This window comes from Bos javanicus, chromosome 7 (genome assembly GCF_032452875.1).
Source record: "Bos javanicus breed banteng chromosome 7, ARS-OSU_banteng_1.0, whole genome shotgun sequence".
In the NCBI taxonomy this organism is placed as follows: domain Eukaryota; kingdom Metazoa; phylum Chordata; class Mammalia; order Artiodactyla; family Bovidae; genus Bos; species Bos javanicus.
Genome location: NC_083874.1, coordinates 17449775 through 17466847, shown reverse-complemented (window position 1 = coordinate 17466847; position 17073 = coordinate 17449775). Strand labels below are relative to the sequence as shown.

The 17073-nt window shown below is 53.6% G+C and overlaps 1 protein-coding gene across 2 annotated transcripts; it reads right to left on the bottom strand.

Annotated features, from left to right (window-relative positions):
- Positions 1-7495: 7495 nt before the first annotated feature.
- On the bottom strand, positions 7496-14727 carry GPR108 (G protein-coupled receptor 108). Of its 2 annotated transcripts, none has more exons than XM_061422434.1 (18): positions 14564-14727; positions 13719-13838; positions 12596-12646; positions 12286-12368; positions 11205-11329; positions 11041-11105; positions 10887-10955; positions 10685-10789; positions 10366-10499; positions 10180-10255; positions 9638-9711; positions 9423-9540; positions 9203-9333; positions 9074-9117; positions 8804-8853; positions 8506-8589; positions 8092-8216; positions 7496-7831 (listed from the first exon to the last, which is right to left on the bottom strand). In XM_061422434.1, the coding sequence occupies exons 1-18, from the start codon at positions 14681-14683 to the stop codon at positions 7759-7761; spliced, it is 1647 nt and encodes a 548-aa protein (XP_061278418.1). In that variant the 5' UTR covers positions 14684-14727; the 3' UTR covers positions 7496-7758. The 2 variants fall into 2 exon arrangements, with proteins under 2 accessions (XP_061278418.1, XP_061278419.1); XM_061422435.1 differs by having other exon boundaries at positions 11041-11102.
- Between the last annotated feature and the right edge of the window lie 2346 nt (positions 14728-17073).

Sequence of the window (17073 nt, the reverse complement as noted above, 5' to 3'; positions counted from 1 at the left end):
CAACTCCAGATATCTGGTCCTGGCCCTCAGTCTACTTTTAAGCATGCATTTATTCACCAGACTCTTCCTGTGAGTCCATTTCTGTGCTAGCATCTCATGTTCCACTTCCAGAATCTTCCATGTTGGCATGGGGCTGGGGGCCGGGGACAGAGTCCAGCATCAATGCTCCTAGCCCCACAGAGTGTTTTCTCCAGTGGAGAAGGACTCAGCTTCTTGGAGAGTCAGGGAAGGTTTCTTGGAGGAGGGGACATTTCAACTGGGCTTTGAAGTATGTGTAGGAGTTCACTATCCAAGGACAATGTTTTCTAGGGCAAGGAGAGCCTGGAATTCCCTTCACCTAATCTCGTCAAGAGGCCTGAGTGGCTAAAAAGTCATAATTGAGGAAAGTCCCATGGCTAGCTTTTGTATTACATCAATGCCTTCTTAGGGGAAGGAGGTTCAAGAGGGATGGGACATGTGTATACCTATGGCTGATTCATGTTTATGTGTGGCAGAAACCAACACAACATTATAAAGCAATTATCCTCCAATTAAAAAAAATTTAAAAACATCCTCTTGGGATATTATTATTATTAAAAATTGTATTTAACTTGTTGCATAAGAATTGGTAATATAGTCATATGGTTCAATATCTAAAAGGTAACCTTCCTCCTGCTCTTGTTGCTAGCCATCAGGGTCTCAGACATGACCATGTAACCAAGTCTCATGTTTCTCTCCAGAGGTATATTATACATTTACGAACATTCACACATTTCAAAAACAAATCAGAAAGCTCTACACAAAAACAATATCAGAAAGCTCTACACACTCTTCTTCCTGGTCTCCCTGGGTTACACCTTGCTTTTTCATAAACAGTATACGGTAGGATTGTTTCATTATCAGAGCACAGAGAGCGTCCTTGTTCTTGCAGTGAAAGTAACCAGTCATCTGCTGATGGACAGACAGACTTCCTATTGTTACAAAACCATGGTCCCTCCAGACAGTAATCTGCATTATTGCCCAGTTATTGCCCAGTTCTCAGGATTATTAACTGGTAAACCTTGGGGAAATTACTGATAACCACTTGAGCCTCAGTTTCCTCCTGTAAAGGGGTTATAACAGCAAGCAACTTCAAAGAGTTCTTACTACAATGAGAAAAGATAATTCTGATCAAAGGCTGTGTGTTAACAGTAACCTTGCTAGATATCGCTAAATTCCCCTCCATAGTTATATTGATTTGCATATTCACCAGTCTTGCACAAAGTTGCCAATTTCCTCATTCCCACCCCGCCTGTACCCCAACCCCTGCCCCTGGCCCACCGCCCCACTTAAGGGCACGTTGTCCAAACTGGATTTTCGCCTCAGCGTCAGTTTAATTTGCTTGTAAATTGAGCCTCTGGGGGATAGGGGGAATGTGAAGCCAGGTGTAGGGAGGATGGGGGATCTAGAGCCCTGAAGAGATGGAGGATTCAGAAGCCCAGAGGGCTGTTTTCCAAAGCCTCCTTGAAGGGGTTAACAGGGACCTCACTCTGATTTCCTGTAATCCACGCTCTTTCCCTGGCCATGCCTCCTGTGTCCCTCCCCCCAGTAGGGGGAGGCGTGGAGAAACAACAAACCTGGGCTCTGTCTTATCTGATTGCGACACCTTTTCTTTGGAAGAGGAGGAGGAGGGGGGGGAGGCAAACACTTGCTTACTCTACAGAACTGGGGTTCAACTTCTGGAACTGGGATGTGGCCACCTGCTAGGATCCTCCACTCCCCAATACTTTCTTTATCTTTCTCCCCTGTCCACCCGCCAAAATATTCACCCCGTTTCCTGATTCCGTTATAGACTTAAGCCTTAGGGCTCTGTGATTTGTCAAGGAATCAAGAATTTGAGAAGGAATTCCTGCTGACCTCGCTCTCCCCTGTGGGGTTGCCTGCCCCTCCCTCAGAGCCTCAGTTAGTCCATCTGAACAAAGGCAGTAATGGCAGTTCCTGCTGCTTTGTTTTTTATTCTTTTATTTTGGCCTCACTGTGCAGCAGGCAGATGGGATCTTAGCTCCCCCAACCAAGGATCGAAACTGCTCCCCCACCCCCCGCATTTGAAGCACAGAGTCTTAACCACTGGAACGCCAGGGAAGTCCCAGTTCCTGCTGTTTTGACAATTAAGAGAACCCAGATTCTGTGAGAGACACGAGTTCGATTCCTGGGTTGGGAAGATCCCCTGGAGGAGGGCATGGCTACCCACTCCAGTATTCTTGCCTGGAGAATCCCATGGACAGGGGAGCCTGGTGGGCTATAGTCCGTGGGTTAACAAAGAGCCGGACACTGAGCGACTGAGTACACACAGATGCCCTGAAGTCCTGGGCTTGGAGGGAAGGCTCATGCCCACAGGGATGGAGGTCTGAGAAGGGTCCTACCCATGACATCCAGGAGGTGACCAGAGGGATGGAAGTGAAAGTGAACCAAGGTCTCCTGGGAGGGAAGGAAACAAGAGGAATTCTTCCAGGCCTTTTTCAGGGGAATGAATATTTGCAACCAGAAGTTTGGGAGGAGGATGATGGGAAAGATAAGCCAGCAGGGGAGAAAGAGGAGGCATTCCTGGGTGTGGACCCAGGGGGAGCGAGGCTGCCTGGGCAGGTTCTAAGTGGAATATGTAGGAGATTTTTTTTTTTTTTTTTGGCCATGCCATACATCTTGCAGGATCTTAGTTTCCCGACCAGGGAACAAACCCAGGAACCCCTGCACTGGAAGCCCAGAGCCCTAACCACTGGACCATCAGGGACGCCCCCTAGGAGACTCTTACACAAACAGAATATGTTTGCTTGTTGTTGTTTAGTTCCTAAGTTGTGCCCAACTCTTTTGCAACACCATGGATTGTAGCCCACCAGGGCCCTCTGTCCGTGGGATTTCCCTGGCAAGAATTCTGGAGTGAGTTGCCGTTTCCTTCTCCAGGGGATCTTCCTGGATCAGGGATTGAACCCGAGTCGTTTTGGATTAGCAGGTGGATTCTTTACCACTGAGCCACCAGAGAAACCCAAAATATTTGTTACTTATCTGAAATACAGATTTAACTGGGCATCCTGTATTTTGTCTGGCAACCCTAGCTAGGGTGCAAATAGAATGGGGAGGGGGGCAGAAATGGGTGTGATTTCTGAGTGAAGGGAGCCCAGGTGCCCCTCTCCCCTTTAGTTCTCTGCATTTGCCTTAGTACTGTTATCTCCCCAACCCCACCCTTTCCCCACACAGGCGTGGCCACATCTGGGAGCAGCGGACATCCATCTTCCTCTCTTCACCCCCACCCATTCCAGGATGGGTGCTACACTGCTTTCTGGAAATTTCTCTCCAGGACCCAGAGCCTGTCTCCACCTCCACCTCCCCCACCAGCAGCCTAGGCTCCCCCTTCTCCCCTACTTGTTACTCATTAACTTGGGCTAACCTTGGCCTGATGGAACCCATCCATTTGCCCTCTGGCTCCTTTCCCCTACCTACTCATGCATATGCAAGCAGAGACACCAGGAACCCTCCACCTTGGGGGATACAGGGGCTAGGGGTGTTTTTTTTTTTTTTTTCTTTTTTTCTTGAATGGTGCCACTCAGCTTGAAGAATCTTAGTTCCCAAACCAGAGATTGAACCCAGGCCATCAGCAGTGACAGTGGAGTCCTAACCACTGGACCACCAGTGAATTCCAAGCCAGAAGTTTTGACTCCAGCTCTGCCTTCTCCCAGCCTCTGTTCCTCATCTTTAAATTAGACATCGCAGCTACGGAACCTCCCTCTGAGTTTTGGGGTGACAGCACCTATCATCAGGCAAGCTAGTGGTCAGACAGGCACCCAGCACTCGGTGCATGCAGGATGTACTTGAACTGTATTTTTATTTTTACTAACATCTGCTTCTCCTTTCTCTTGCCTTATTTCAGTGACAGCTGCTCCAGGCCTCCAAGCCAGAGTTCCCTCTTCCTCCCTCTCCCTCATCCCCTATAATCCTCCCTGGGACCCCTCGGTTGTCTCTCCCCACCCATCCTTCTTTCCACCCCTGTGGTCCCTGGCTTCCTTGCTGTAAACTCACCTCTTCCAGGTCATCTAGTCCACAGCAACTGGGGATTTTTTCCCCCACTTTGGACTCATGGTGCAGCATGTAGGATCTTAGTTTTCTGACCAGGGGTTGAACCTGCGCCCCTCGAACTGCAAGTGTGGAGCCTTAACCACTGAACCGCCAGAGAAGTTCCTGGGGATTTTTTTCTAAAACACACGTTTGCATTCCTTCTACAAAATTATGATGTGTAATACCAGAATACATGCTAATGACTGTGAACCTCTCAGGGGCAGCATCTTATTGACTTTATGCATCTTAACTTTGCACATCTTGTTTATTCTGAATGCCTTAGGTGCTACTGTTGTTGAGTCGCTCAGTTGTGTCTGACTCTTTTGTGACCCCACGAGCTGGAGCTCACCAAGCTCCTCTGTCTGTGGGATTTCTTAGGCAAAATTTTGGGGTGGGTTGCCAGTTCCTTCTCCAGGGCATCTTCCCAACCCAGAGATCGAACTCAAGTCTCCTACATTGGCAGGTGGATTCTTTACCACTGAGCCACTGGGCAAGCCCGTTAGGTGCTATTACTATCCCCATTTTACAGATAAAGAAACAGGGCTTTGGCCACCTGGTTAAGAGCCTCTAGCTGGTAGCAGCTGAGATTTGAAGCAGGCAGGTGGGTTCCAGAGTTTCTGATGATCACGGTTCTGGTGGCTTGAAACAATATGTTTATTATCCTACAGCTCTGGAGGGCTGAAGTCTGAAGTTGAGGTGTCAGGAGGGCTGTGTTTCTTCTGGAAGTTCTAGGGGAGAATCTGTATCAGGGCTATTCAGGCTTCTATGGGCTGCCTGCATTCCTTGGCTCATGGCTTCTTCCATCTTCAAAATGCATGACTCTAGGGATTTCTCTTCAGTCCACTGGCTAAGACTCTGCGCTCTGAATGCAGGGGGCCCGAGTTCCATCTCTGGTTGGGGAACTAGATCCCACAGGGAGCAAATAAAAGATACTGAGTGCCATAACTAAAGATCCCACATGCTGCAACAAAAATTGAAGATTCTGTGTGCAGCAACTAAGACCTGACACAGCCAAAAACCAAACCAAAACTCAACCAAACAAAAAAACCCACATCATTTTCACCATCACATCTCATTCTCTGATCCTGACCCTCCTAGTTTTAGTCACTGAATCGTGTCCATTTCTTTGCGACCCCATGGACTATAGCCCACCAGGCTCCTCAGTCCATGGGACTCTCCAGGCAAGAATACTGGAGCAGGTTGCCATTCCCTTCTCCAGGGGTTCTTCCTGACCCAGGAATCGTACCTGGGTCTCCTATATTGCAGGCAGATTCTTGACCATCTGATCCACCTGCGAAGTGCCCCCCTCTTAAAAGGACTCTTGTAATGACAATGCATCCATCTGAACAATCCAGAATCATTCCTCATTCTAACATGCTTAATTGAACCACACATGGAAAGTGCCTCTTGTCATGTAAGGGGACATAGTCCCAGGCTGTGGGGATTAGGGAGGGGACAACTTGGGAGAGCCATATGCCCTAACACACACGAAGAATAAAACATCATCCCTGGACAACCAAGTCCCTCATTGCTTTAAACTCTTCTTGGCTCCCGTGGGCCCCAGCATAAAGTCCAAGAATGTCTGCCTGCCTTTAGGCTTCTGCCAGTTGCTCTTGCCCTCACCCCGACCCCCGCCAGACCTGTAGAGGAACTTGCAAACTGTTCTGGGCATCGCCTTGCTGCAGAATTTCCTCAGCCTGCAATGCCTTCCCACTTCCTTCTTTGTCTGGCTGAGCTATATATATTCATCTGGGCCCTCCCTAGCTGGACCTGTTTCCGCTTGCAGATAGCCTTGACCCCAGCCTGATTGCCTCCCCCTGGCCCATCCATGCCTGCAGTCCCCACCAAGGAATATTTCTCAAGGGTCCAGAAGAGGTTCTGAGTGCTCTAGATGAAGGGCGAAGTGGGGCGGAGCAAAATGCATCACGGGCACCTGCCCACAGGTGTGTGCACAGATGTGTGCACAGGTGCACCTCTAATCTGCACTCCTGGAGGTTGGGGGAAATTCACAAATGGTCAGGCTGTGTTGCAGGGCACTGTGCTGAGCCAGATTCCCATCATGATGTGTGATACTCAGCTCTCTGGGGTCCCCATTTTACATGAAAGGAAACAGGTTAAGCTACTTAACAGGCTGCACAGCAAATGCGGGCAAGATCAAGAGGCTTGAGGGCAAGTCTGGGTGCAGAGCGGGCAGTGCATACCATCTTAAAGGGCAGCTCTGGAACCAGACTGCTGATGTTTTGAGTCTTGAGCCTTCCAACATTTTGCTGTGTTACCTTGGGCAAGTTAAACAGTCTTTCTGTGCTTCATAAGCTTTTCTAAAGACCCCGGAGGCTTTAGCTAAGGTGTAGCACACAGCACTCAGCCTGAGCCACCTCATTTCAGTTCAGTTCAGAAGCTGTCGTGTCCAACTCTTTGCAACCCTATGGACTGCAGCGTGCTAGGCTCCCCTGTCCATCATCAACTCCCCGAGCTTTCTCAAACTCATGTCCATCCAGTCAGTGATGCCATCCAACCATCTCACCCCTTTTCTCCTGCCTTCAATCTTTCATCCAACCATCTCACCCCTTTTCTCCTGCCTTCAATCTTTCACAGCATCAGGGTCTTTTCCAATGAGTCAGTTCTTCGAATCAGGTGGCCAAAGTATTGGAGCTTCAGCTTCAGCATCAGTCCTTCCAATGAATATTCAGGTCTGATTTCCTTTAGGATGGACTGGTTGGATCTCCTTGCAGTCCAAGGGACTCGCAAGAGTCTCCTCCAACACCACAGTTCAAAAGCATCAATTATTCAGCACTCAGCTTTCTTTCTAGTCCAACTCTCACATCCATACATGACTACTGGAAAAACCAAAGCTTTGACTAGATGGACCTTTGTGGGCAAAGTAATGGCTCTGCTTTTTAATATGCTCTCTAGGTCATAGCTTTTCTACCAAGGAGCAAGCTTCTTTTAATTTCATGGCTGCAGTCATCATCTGCAGTGATTTTGGAGCCCCCAAATATAAAGTCTCTCACTGTTCCCATTGTGAGAGAAATGTTTTACAGTATGAAAAGGCAAAAAGATATGACACTGAGCCACTTGCGGTCATCCAATCAACCATTTTTTCCTCCCCTCCAGCCTTTGCACAGGCGGTCCCCTCATCTGGGCCTGTGCATCCCTTTCTTCTCTCTCTGCTCACCTCTGACTCCCCAGGCTGGGTCAGGACCCTGTGCTGGAAGCAGGCACTTAAGTGTTGGGATTTGGGGTGGATTGTGGTCACTGCTGTGTCCTGTGTGGGGCAGGCATGCAGTGGTGGCTCAATTGATACTTATTGAACGTGTTAAGTAATGGGTACTGCAACCTCAACCCCCGCTCCCATCCCCACCAGGGGTCTCTAAATTCCAAACAGCCTCTGCATGCGCTCTCCAACCCCCCAAAAGGCAAGAGACCAGCGTAACAAAACAGATGGATCATTATTGTACAGCTGCAAGTGGGGGGGTGGTCCCAGGTGGGGCCATGGTGCTCAACATCTGTGGGGGATGGAGGCTGTCTGTCGTCTTCTGAACGGGCTCCAGGAACTCTGGTCCCAGGATGCTGGGTGCCCTGTGAGCACCGGCCCCCTCCTCCCCTCACTGTCTTTGGGAGAAGCCGGAGCAGGGAATGTCTGAAGAGACGAGGAGGAAGAAGGACGAAGGACTGTTTGAGGTGGAGACCTGATCACAACAGCTCCCGCCCGCTGGCTGTTTTGTTGACTTTGGACAGGCCTTCCCGGAACCCAGAATCGGTCATTCTACAGGCAGAGAGTAAGGAGGTGGTCCAGGAGTTGAGGGGAGCCAAGTCTCACCCTCGAAGCTCACCACGCCCACCCCGAGCCTCCTGGCCTCGCCCAGATCCCACCCACCCGTGCTTTGAGACTAGCCCCCTCCTCTCCTCCTCACTGCCTAGGCCCACCCACTCAGCCCCAGCACACCCACCCCAGAGCCTCCTGGCCCCGCCCCAGGCCCCGCCCCTCGCTGCCAAAGCCCCACCCACCCCAGCCCTAGGGCTCACACTTGCTCTATCTGCATGCCCTCCTCATCCTCTTGGGGTAGCTGCAGGTACGGGTTATCCCTTGCGGGTTGGAACTTGTAGCCCGTGAGCACGAAGAAGGCGAGAGTGGAGCCCTCCACCAAGAGCTGGGAAGTTTGGGAGGCGGAGGTGGGGGGTGGGTGGGGGAACGGACGACAGCCCGTTCCTTAGTACGTACACCCACCCTAACCCCTCCATCTGCAGTCCCTTGAAGCCCGGCCCCCCTGCCCTCCACCGATAATTCCCCGGCCCCCACCCTAGGCATCCCCAGGGGTCCCGGTGGTCTCATCCCCTCAGGGGTCGAGGGGGTGCAGTGGGAGTGTCAGGCACACTCCCCCTGCCTCCACCGCTATCGTCTGGCTCACCCTCCGCCCCTCCTGGGGCCTCTGTGCTCACCTGGTACAGCCACTGCCACTGGAAGGGCACGACCGCCCGCAGCAAGATGGCAATGATCCGTGTGAAGTAAATGTAGCAGATGACCTGCAGGGGCGTGGGGGTGAGAGGCCACCGGGGGATGAGACCACCGGCACCGCTGGGGATGCCTGGGGTGGGGGTCAGGGGGGCCGGGCTCCAAGGGACTGCAGATGGAGGCCTTAGGGTGGTGTGCTTGCTAATGAGCTGGCTGTCGTCTGCCCCCTCGCCCCCCGCTCCACCACCGCCTCCCAAACTTCCCGAGTGAGCAGAGGGTTCCTACCATGACATAGTAATGCCGGAACAGCTTCAGCTTGGCCAGGTTCACTGCCACTGAACGGTGGGCACAGAGAGTGGGGGTCAAGGGAAGGACTCTGGGGGCAGGACGAAGGGGTCAGGGGTGGAGGAGAGGACATTTGGGTGCAGAGTGTGGAGAGGGATGTGCAAGGGAAGGTAAGTGGGAGGAGAGGCAGTCAGAGGAGGAATGGGAGGAGCATCCAGGGGTCAGCAAGAGGGGCCAGCAGCCAGCCAAGGGCCCCAGGCACAGCCTCACCCTTCCCATCAGTGCCAGACGCGTCCTGGAGATGCCGGATGGACCTGGGACGGAGGGAGGGACACAGCGGGCAGTCAGTACTGCCCCTGCCCGTGCCCACAGCGGGAGGGGCCTAGTGGGGGTCCTCACCAGACCACGGGGAACAGGATGGTGCCACAGCAGATGAGATCCACCAGGAAGAGGATCTCCTTCCAGATACCGTAGTCGCTGGCACCCTCCTCGCGGGACTCCATGACAATGTAGGCCACGTTGGCCAGGACCTGCGGGGCAGGGGGCGGGGCAGGTGGGCGGGGGACTGGGCGTGTGTAGCCACGCCCACCAGCCCCGCCCCTGGGACCTCCCTAGGCACCTGCAGTGGGATCACTATCCCAAAGATCTTCTTCTCCTTGTCTGACAGCACGTACTTGACGAAGGCCCAGCCGGAGCCGATCAAGGCAATGGTGATGAAGAGGAGGGCACCTTTCAGCCTGGCGGAGGGAGGTAGGAGGTGTGGTGAGACCCTGGGGGCCCAGCCCTCCCCTGTCTGCCTCCCCACCACCTTGCCCGGCAGAAAGGGGCACTCACAGATGCGTGATGTAGTGCATGACAGCGAGGCCTTCGATGGGGTGGCCCTGGCTGTTGATGAAGTAGTAGTTGATCTGGAGGTGGGTGGATGGATTGACAGTCAGACAGATGGACAGGGGAATGGGGAGGGTGGATGGATGGTGGTTTGGGAACATGCACAATCACTGATGGATGGATGACCAGGAAGGGGACAGGAACAGACAGTTCCAATCAGGATGGCGCGTGGACAGAGAAAGAGACAGTCACATCCGAGACAATGGAGGGAAGGTCATAGTCGGACGGATGGACAGTTAGACAATCGGCCTGGTTGATAGTCACAGCTGGACCCACAAATAGTCAGACTGAAAGGTGGGCTATCACAGCTGGACAGAAGGGCTGGATGGAAAGCTGGCTACAGTGATAAAATGGATGGACACTCGGATGGACATATGGAACTCTCCAGCCCAGGGTCTGCATAGATTTGGGGAGTGGCTTGTAGGGGCTTTTTCCTGGCCCCAGAGACTCCAGCCCACCCCACGCTGTTCCTGGCCCCAGACTCTCACACTGTGGAAGAGGAGAGAGACGCTCTTGGTGAAAGTCAGGGCTGCCATGAGCCAGTGGATCTTGAAGACATTGTACCTGGAGGGGGAGGAGAGATGAGGGACAGAAGAGAGAGGGCATTGGTTAGGAGCAGGGATGGGAAAGTGGGGAGGCAGGAGGTGGAGGACCCCCAGGATCAAGGGCATTACGTGTTCTTGCAGAGGATGGACACCCAGAAGATGCCGGCGCCCAGGAAGCATGCGGACATGACCATGTACAGCTTGAAAAGAGGGATTTCCGCCGCTGACAGGTAGCCCTCGGGGTTCTTCTCCCGGATCATTACCTGGGGAGGAAGCAGTGGGGGACAAGGGGTTGCAGGCTAGCTCCAGACACGGTGGGCCCTGAGTGTGAGTGTCCAGGTTCCGTTCTCTCATTTCTGATCCTCAGATTTCCCGTCTCCCTGATGCACACGGGGTACCTGGCCCGCAGTGAGGGCTCCATGAACCCACTGCCCTCCCCTCCACTCACCGTGATGTCAAACGGCTGCTCCCGGCCTGGCACTGAGTTGTCACAGTTGTGGAAGTTGAGGTTGTACTGGCCTTCCTCGGCCCTAGAGCCGATCACTACATGGAACTGAGAGGCGGGGCGGAAAGAGGGGAGAGGGGATCTCAACTTGGGGGCGTCTCCACTTTGTGGACGGGAGGGGCTGCAGGCACTCCCAGATACTCACACTGAAATTGTAGGAGTTGTTGAGGTGGCCCAGGCCCAACACCAGCTCCTGGTCCTTCCCACTGACACCCTGGGGGGGACAGAGTGACTCGATGGAGCATCAGCTGCCCCTATGGGGGCGGGGCCTTCCTCCCTCCTGCCCTGGCTTCCCGTACCTGCCGGTCCCCTTGTAACCCTGTGGGTTTTGACTTGGCCTTGTCAAGTGCAGCAGTGGTCCCTGCTGGTGAAACACAGGTGAGATCAGAGATGGACAGACAGCAGAACGATGGGGGGATGTATGGAGCACCCCTGCCCACCCACTCCTCCCAGCCCGACTCACCGTGGTCCACCTTGGGGGTGACCATGTGCTCTGACTTCGGGAGCCCTGGTTCGGAGGGTGATTCAGGGAGGAGCCCAGCAGAGATGAATAGCTTTTTCTGCTCCCCATACTTTCGTACCTGGACCCTGGGGATGATGTGGGGAGGCTGAAGCCCGAGGTCAGGAACACCAGCTGTGCTGAGGGACTCAATGGCCACTCAGGTCCTCAGGGTCTCCTCTCTCGGGGGGCTCTAACAGTGGTCATCAAGTGGCAGCATTTGGCCACCATCCAATCGAGATGGCTGCCACATCCCTGTGTTGCTAGCACCAGGGATTATCTGTCACTTCCCATGACACCAAGTCACTCATTCTACTGAAATACACCTTATTTAGTAAGAAAATGCTGTCAGGCTTCCCTGGTCATGTGTGCATGCTAAGTCGCTTCAGTTCTGTCCAACTCTTTGGGACCCTATGGAAATGTAGCCCTCCAGGTTCCTCTGTCCATGGGATTCTCCAGGCAAGAATACTGGAGCAGGTTGCCATTTCCTACTCCAGGGGATCTTCCTGATCCAGAGATCGAATCTGCCTCTCCTTCATTGGTAGGTGGATTTTTATCCGCTGTACCACCAGGGAGGGCTGCCCTGGTGGCTCAGTGGTAAAGAATCCACCTGCCAAATGCAGGGGAGATGGGTTCAATCCCTGGTCTGGGAGGATCCCCTATGCCACGGAACATCTAAGCCCATGCGCCACAACCACTGAGCCTGCGTTCTAGAGCTCACCTGCCGAACCTACTGAAGCCCGAATGCCCTAGAGCCCGTGCTCCGCAATAAGAGATGCCATAGGAATGAGAAGCCAGAGCATCTTAAGTAGAGAGAAAGTAGCTTCTGCTCGCCACCAGTAGAGAAAGCCTATGTGCAGCAACAAAGACCCAGTGCAGCCAAAAATAAATAACTAAAATTTAACAACAACAACAAAAGCGAGTGGCTTTCTCCAAAGGCATAAGGTTGTTTCTGGCTGGTTCTCATTCCACCTGATCAGCTCACATGGGTATTACAACGAGGGACACCCCAGTGATGGATCTTTAGGGTAGCCCCCATACTCACTCCAGATCCTTGGTGTTGATGAGGAAGAGAACCAGGAGGCTGCTACTGTTTTTCCGGAGAGGACACTCATGGGAGTCCCGATTCTGGAGGGTGGGCAGTAGGGAGCTTTGGTTACCCCCACCCACTGGTCCAGGCCCACCCTGCCTCCCTCCCCATCCTCTCCTCCTTCCCCTGGGCAAGGGTGAGTTTCTCCCTTCCTCTCTGGGAGAGGACAGGGGCCTCTGAGTTTCAGAGGCCAACAGACAACCCTCCCCTTCCTCTGCCTCTGCCCCTCCACCGTCCTCTCCCCACTTTCATCCCTACCACTCACTGAGTAGGAGCGAATGCTGCCAGATCTCACCCGGGTCAGACTGAACCCCACCTGGCAAGTGGAAAGAAAAGAGACTGTGAGGTGGGGGGATGCCAGCAAGGACCTCTATCAGTGGCAACAGACACATAACCTCGAACTTCCTTAATACCTACTAAGGGGGAGATCCTGCATTCACTGACTTTTCCTACTTGCCCCCAGCACCCCAATCCTCTTCCTTTAACTCCTAACCACTCGACTGGGATGTCATTTCCTCCAGGAGACCTTCGCTGGTTCCTCTCCCCCCCACCCCCAATTTAAAATGATGATGTAAAAAATAAGTAGAATGTTTACGGCTTCCTGCCTTGGGCTCTGGAATCCAACACACTTGGATCTACATCCAAGCTCTGGGACTCTAAGTAAGCCACATACCTCTGAGTCTGTACAAACACCTGTAAAATTTGGTTTACAGGTGTAATATTATCACAGGAATCCTGAAAGGTGGCTATGACAGAACAGACTCATGGAAATTGATTTGCAGTATATGGGTACCCAGCGGGGGTTCAATAACACTAGCCTCTTATTTTGACTGCAGGAACTGGGGCTGTCCCGTTCACTGGTAGGCTCCCCTCTCACCAGCTTCCTATATAGCCTGAGAAAGTATTCCTCAGTTGCTGCTAAGTCACGTCAGTTGTGTCCGACTCTGTGTGACCCCATAGATGGCAGCCTACCAGCCCCGCCTCCCCCAGTCCCTGGGATTCTCCAGGCAAGAACACTGGAGTGGGTTGCCATTTCCTTCTCTAACGCATGAAAGTGAAAAGTGAAAGTGAAGTCGCTCAGTCGTGTCCGACTCAGCGATCCCATGGACTGAAGCCTACCAGGCTCCTCCGTCCATGGGGTTTTCCAGGCAAGAGTACTGGAGTGGGTTGCCATTGCCTTCTCCTCAGTTACAGATAAGCAAATATTCCTCAGTTACAGATAAGCAAATAAAAACTCAGGAGAGACCAAAGGACTGGCCCACGATCACAAGGGTGAGGCAGAGCTAGGATGTGAATCCAGAACTGGGGGTGGGGGGGTGGGGGGGGTGGCTGGGCTCAGAAACTTGTGCACCTCTCCCTCCTCCAGCAAATTTCCCAAAGCCCCTCACCAGCGGGGCCTTCTCTTCTGTATCCTGGCGGCCTAGCCTCAGGAGGCTCAGATTCACCTCCAGGGAGCCGTTGGTGTAGAAACCAAAGCTGTTCAGTTGGATGTCTGCTCGCTTCTCCCCCTGCCGGAGACCAAGGAAACAGAGACAGTTCAGATTTCCCACCAGCCCAGCCCCAGGGCTCTGGCACGAGATTCCGCCAAGGGCTTCGGCCCCCTCCCGGTATCTCTGTATTTAGGACAGGTTCAAAGGGTGACGGGAGAGGAAGAGAGGGCCACCCCTGGAGGCCATGACCCCAGACCAATTCCAGGTAAGCACAGAATGGTTCGGGATCCTCTGGCCACCATTCGGAGAGTCCAGGAAGAGAAGGTCTGGGATACGTGGAATTCTCGCTACGAGGTGGGCATCACCCGTAAAGCAGGGTTACGCATCTTGGGGACCCTGGTCCTCACTTCTCGGAAAATTTTTAGGTTCCAACTGAGTCCCCAAGATCCCAATTAGTACTCTCATTCTAGAACCCCCAGGGACTTCCCTGGGCGGCGTCAAGGGTCCCTAGCAGCCCCAAAGCGATCCCAAGAATTTAAAGGCCTCAGAGTCCTGGGTCCCCAGAGGTGAAGCCCCACCCGCTGTGGGCAAGGGACGACCCCAGCGCAGCAGGCCAGGCATCTTCAAAAGAACCACTGAGAGGGCTCCTCTGGCGAGACCACTCCTGGCCTGAAGCAGGGGGCGCTGGACCTCTCCATCCCGCATAAGGAGCGGGGGAGATAGGACGAGACCACTCCAAGCTAGGGGCTTTTCCGGGCCAAAGCTGCGCCCCGCACCCCAGACCGTCACGCGGCGGGACTCACCGTCAGCGTCAGCCGGTGAATGCGTCCAGAGGAACCGCCTAACAGCAGCAGCAGAAGTAGCCACGGTCCCCATTCCGCGGGGCTCCCACGGCCGAGCCCCCTCCTCTCGCTCACTGCCATCTCTGGAGCCACCGCCTCCCTTGACACCCCCCTCTGACGCCCCCAGGCCCGCCTACCGGTGAACCAATCGCCGCACGGTGGGGGCCGACCCTTCTGCTTTTTGAGCCCTTCCAGCCAATCACCGATTGCCTCCTCTCGCGCCCGCCCCTGTAAGACACCAAATGGACAGCACCAGTCCCGAATGGGAATGCTAATATTGCTTAACCCCGCCTTCACACCCACCAATCACTAGAAAGATTGTCCCGGATGTAGGTTGATGGACAGCTCATCTAACCAATTGTGATGGATCTGATATCCTTCCCTGAAGAGGAATTCCTCCACCCACTCTTAACTGACAGATCCGTTCAGAACTACATTACCCACAACGCAAGGTTGGAGGGGGTGGGGCAGCAAACAACTCAATGGGGGCATACAATAAACTACATCTCCCAATATCCCTAAGGACAGACTTCCCCTTTTTCCCCTGGGGATGTGGCTCCCTGCCAAAGCTCAGGCTTTTGGTAAACACTTGCATTTGCTAAAGTCTGTCTCGTTTTCCTAATCTTGCAGATCCACCGAGAGGCCAAAACCTGGCCCCAAGCTAAATCATGACCCTGGAATGACCTATGATCCCAGACTGAGTTACCAGGCTTAGGCGGACACTTCTATCCTGGAGTGAGGCCAATGGATGGAGTCCCATACCCAGAATCCAGGACAATCTTGATTCAGGCTGAACCCCAACACCAGGCTGAGCGCCTACCTGCAGCTGAGTCCTGACCTCAGCTGAAACGCAGCTCTCCCTTCCCCTTCTACTCTCAGCCTATCAGTTCAGTTCAGTCGCTCAGTCGTGTCCGACTCTTTGCAACCCTATGAATCGCAGCACGCCAGGCCTCCCTGTCCACCACCAACTCCCGGAGTTTACTCAAACTTGCGTCCATCGAGTCGGTGATGCCATCCAGCCATCTCATCCTCAGTCGTCCCCTTCTCCTCCTGCCCCCAATCCCTCCCAGCATCAGAGTCTTTTCCAATGAGTCAACTCTACTGAGCCTTAATCTCTGGCTGAATTTACACCTAGACAGATCTCAGATAAAGACTGAGCCCTGACCTCAGATTAGGACAGACCTGTGGACCTTCGTTTGAGTCGCAGGCCTTCGACTAGTGGCTCACCCCTCTCCTAAACCTCTGATCCTAGTCAGGTCCCATCCCAATTGTGGTGCCCACCTGGGATGAACCCCAATTTCAGTTGAGACCCTAACTCCCAGGCTGAGCCGCTGAGTTCCAGACCCCAGGCTGAGTTTCTGACTCGATCTGACCCTCTAACCTCTGGTATGCATGCTCAATAACTCAGTCGTGTCCGACTCTTTGTGACCCTATGGACTGTAGCCTGCCAGGCTCCCCTGTCCATGGGATTTCCCAGGCAAGAGTACTGGAGTGGGTTGCCGTTTCCTTCTCCATCTAATCTCTGGAGCCCGTCTATTTTGCAATTTGAAGTTTTCTAACTCGGAAGCCACCAGCAGGTGGGGCCAGGTCCCCGCAGAGCCGTCTGTCCCAGTGTGGGTTACTGGAGCTATCTATCCTAGCCGTGTTGTATTTCGTGTGTCCTGGAAGACGGGGCTCAGAGCCTGACTTGTCCCAGGGGGTCCAAAGCCCTCAGCCCCAGCAGGGCGACTGTCACCTCTGTAACCAAAGAGAAAGTACCAAAGGCAGGAGAGGATGGGAGTTGGGGGAGGTTGCTCCTTGGATCTCGCCCCTTTCATCCCAGTGCCTCAAAGGGATTAACAGTGTGTGAACTGACTTTTATGAGACAGGTGACAGACTTCCAAGCCCAAGGGTTCGAGGAGCAGGGGAGTGGTGGAGTAGGAATACTAGGGTCTATGCAAACTATTAAACCTGATTGGGCCTTAATGGATGAGACTGGGAAATGGGCAGGTGCAAGCTCGAACTGTACGGGAGCCGAGTAAAGGCCTGGGCCTGACGCCCCAAGGACAGCCCGTCCTCAGTTTCCCGGCGTAGACTTTAGGGAGGGAGGCAGGATGCGGTAGGGGCACTAATGGACCCGGCCTTGGCGGAGGCGCGTCCTGGACAGGATCGAAGTCCTCCCATCCGCCCTGTGGCCGGAGGGACCAGACCATTAGTGGGACGAACGTAGACGTCTGGAGCCAGGCCGGCCCGCAAGAGCGGGGTGACCTCAGTTCTCCCTGCGATGGAGTGGGGTGAAAACCTCCTGGGTTGGGGCTTTAGTGTCTTGGCCCTTTAATGAATGATTGAAAAGAAAGAGGAAAAGAAAAACCGTCCAGGGCGGGGTCAGGGATGGGGTGGACAAAAGGGTCCCAGGGGATTTGGAAAATGGATGGGGGTCCTTTAAGGGGTCTGTCCAGTGGCGTCGGGTGGCGCGCATTCCTTTAACAAGG

Coding starts and splice junctions, on each gene's coding strand:
- GPR108 (XM_061422434.1), bottom strand. CDS start 14,683: ATGGCAGTGAGCGAGAGGAGGGGGCTCGGCCGTGGGAGCCCCGCGGAA. Junction 12,647..13,718: donor CAGAAGAGAAGGCCCCGCTG/GTGAGGGGCTTT, acceptor TCCACTTGCCAG/GTGGGGTTCAGTCTGACCCG. Junction 8,854..9,073: donor GTCTGGCACTGATGGGAAGG/GTGAGGCTGTGC, acceptor CCCACCGTTCAG/TGGCAGTGAACCTGGCCAAG.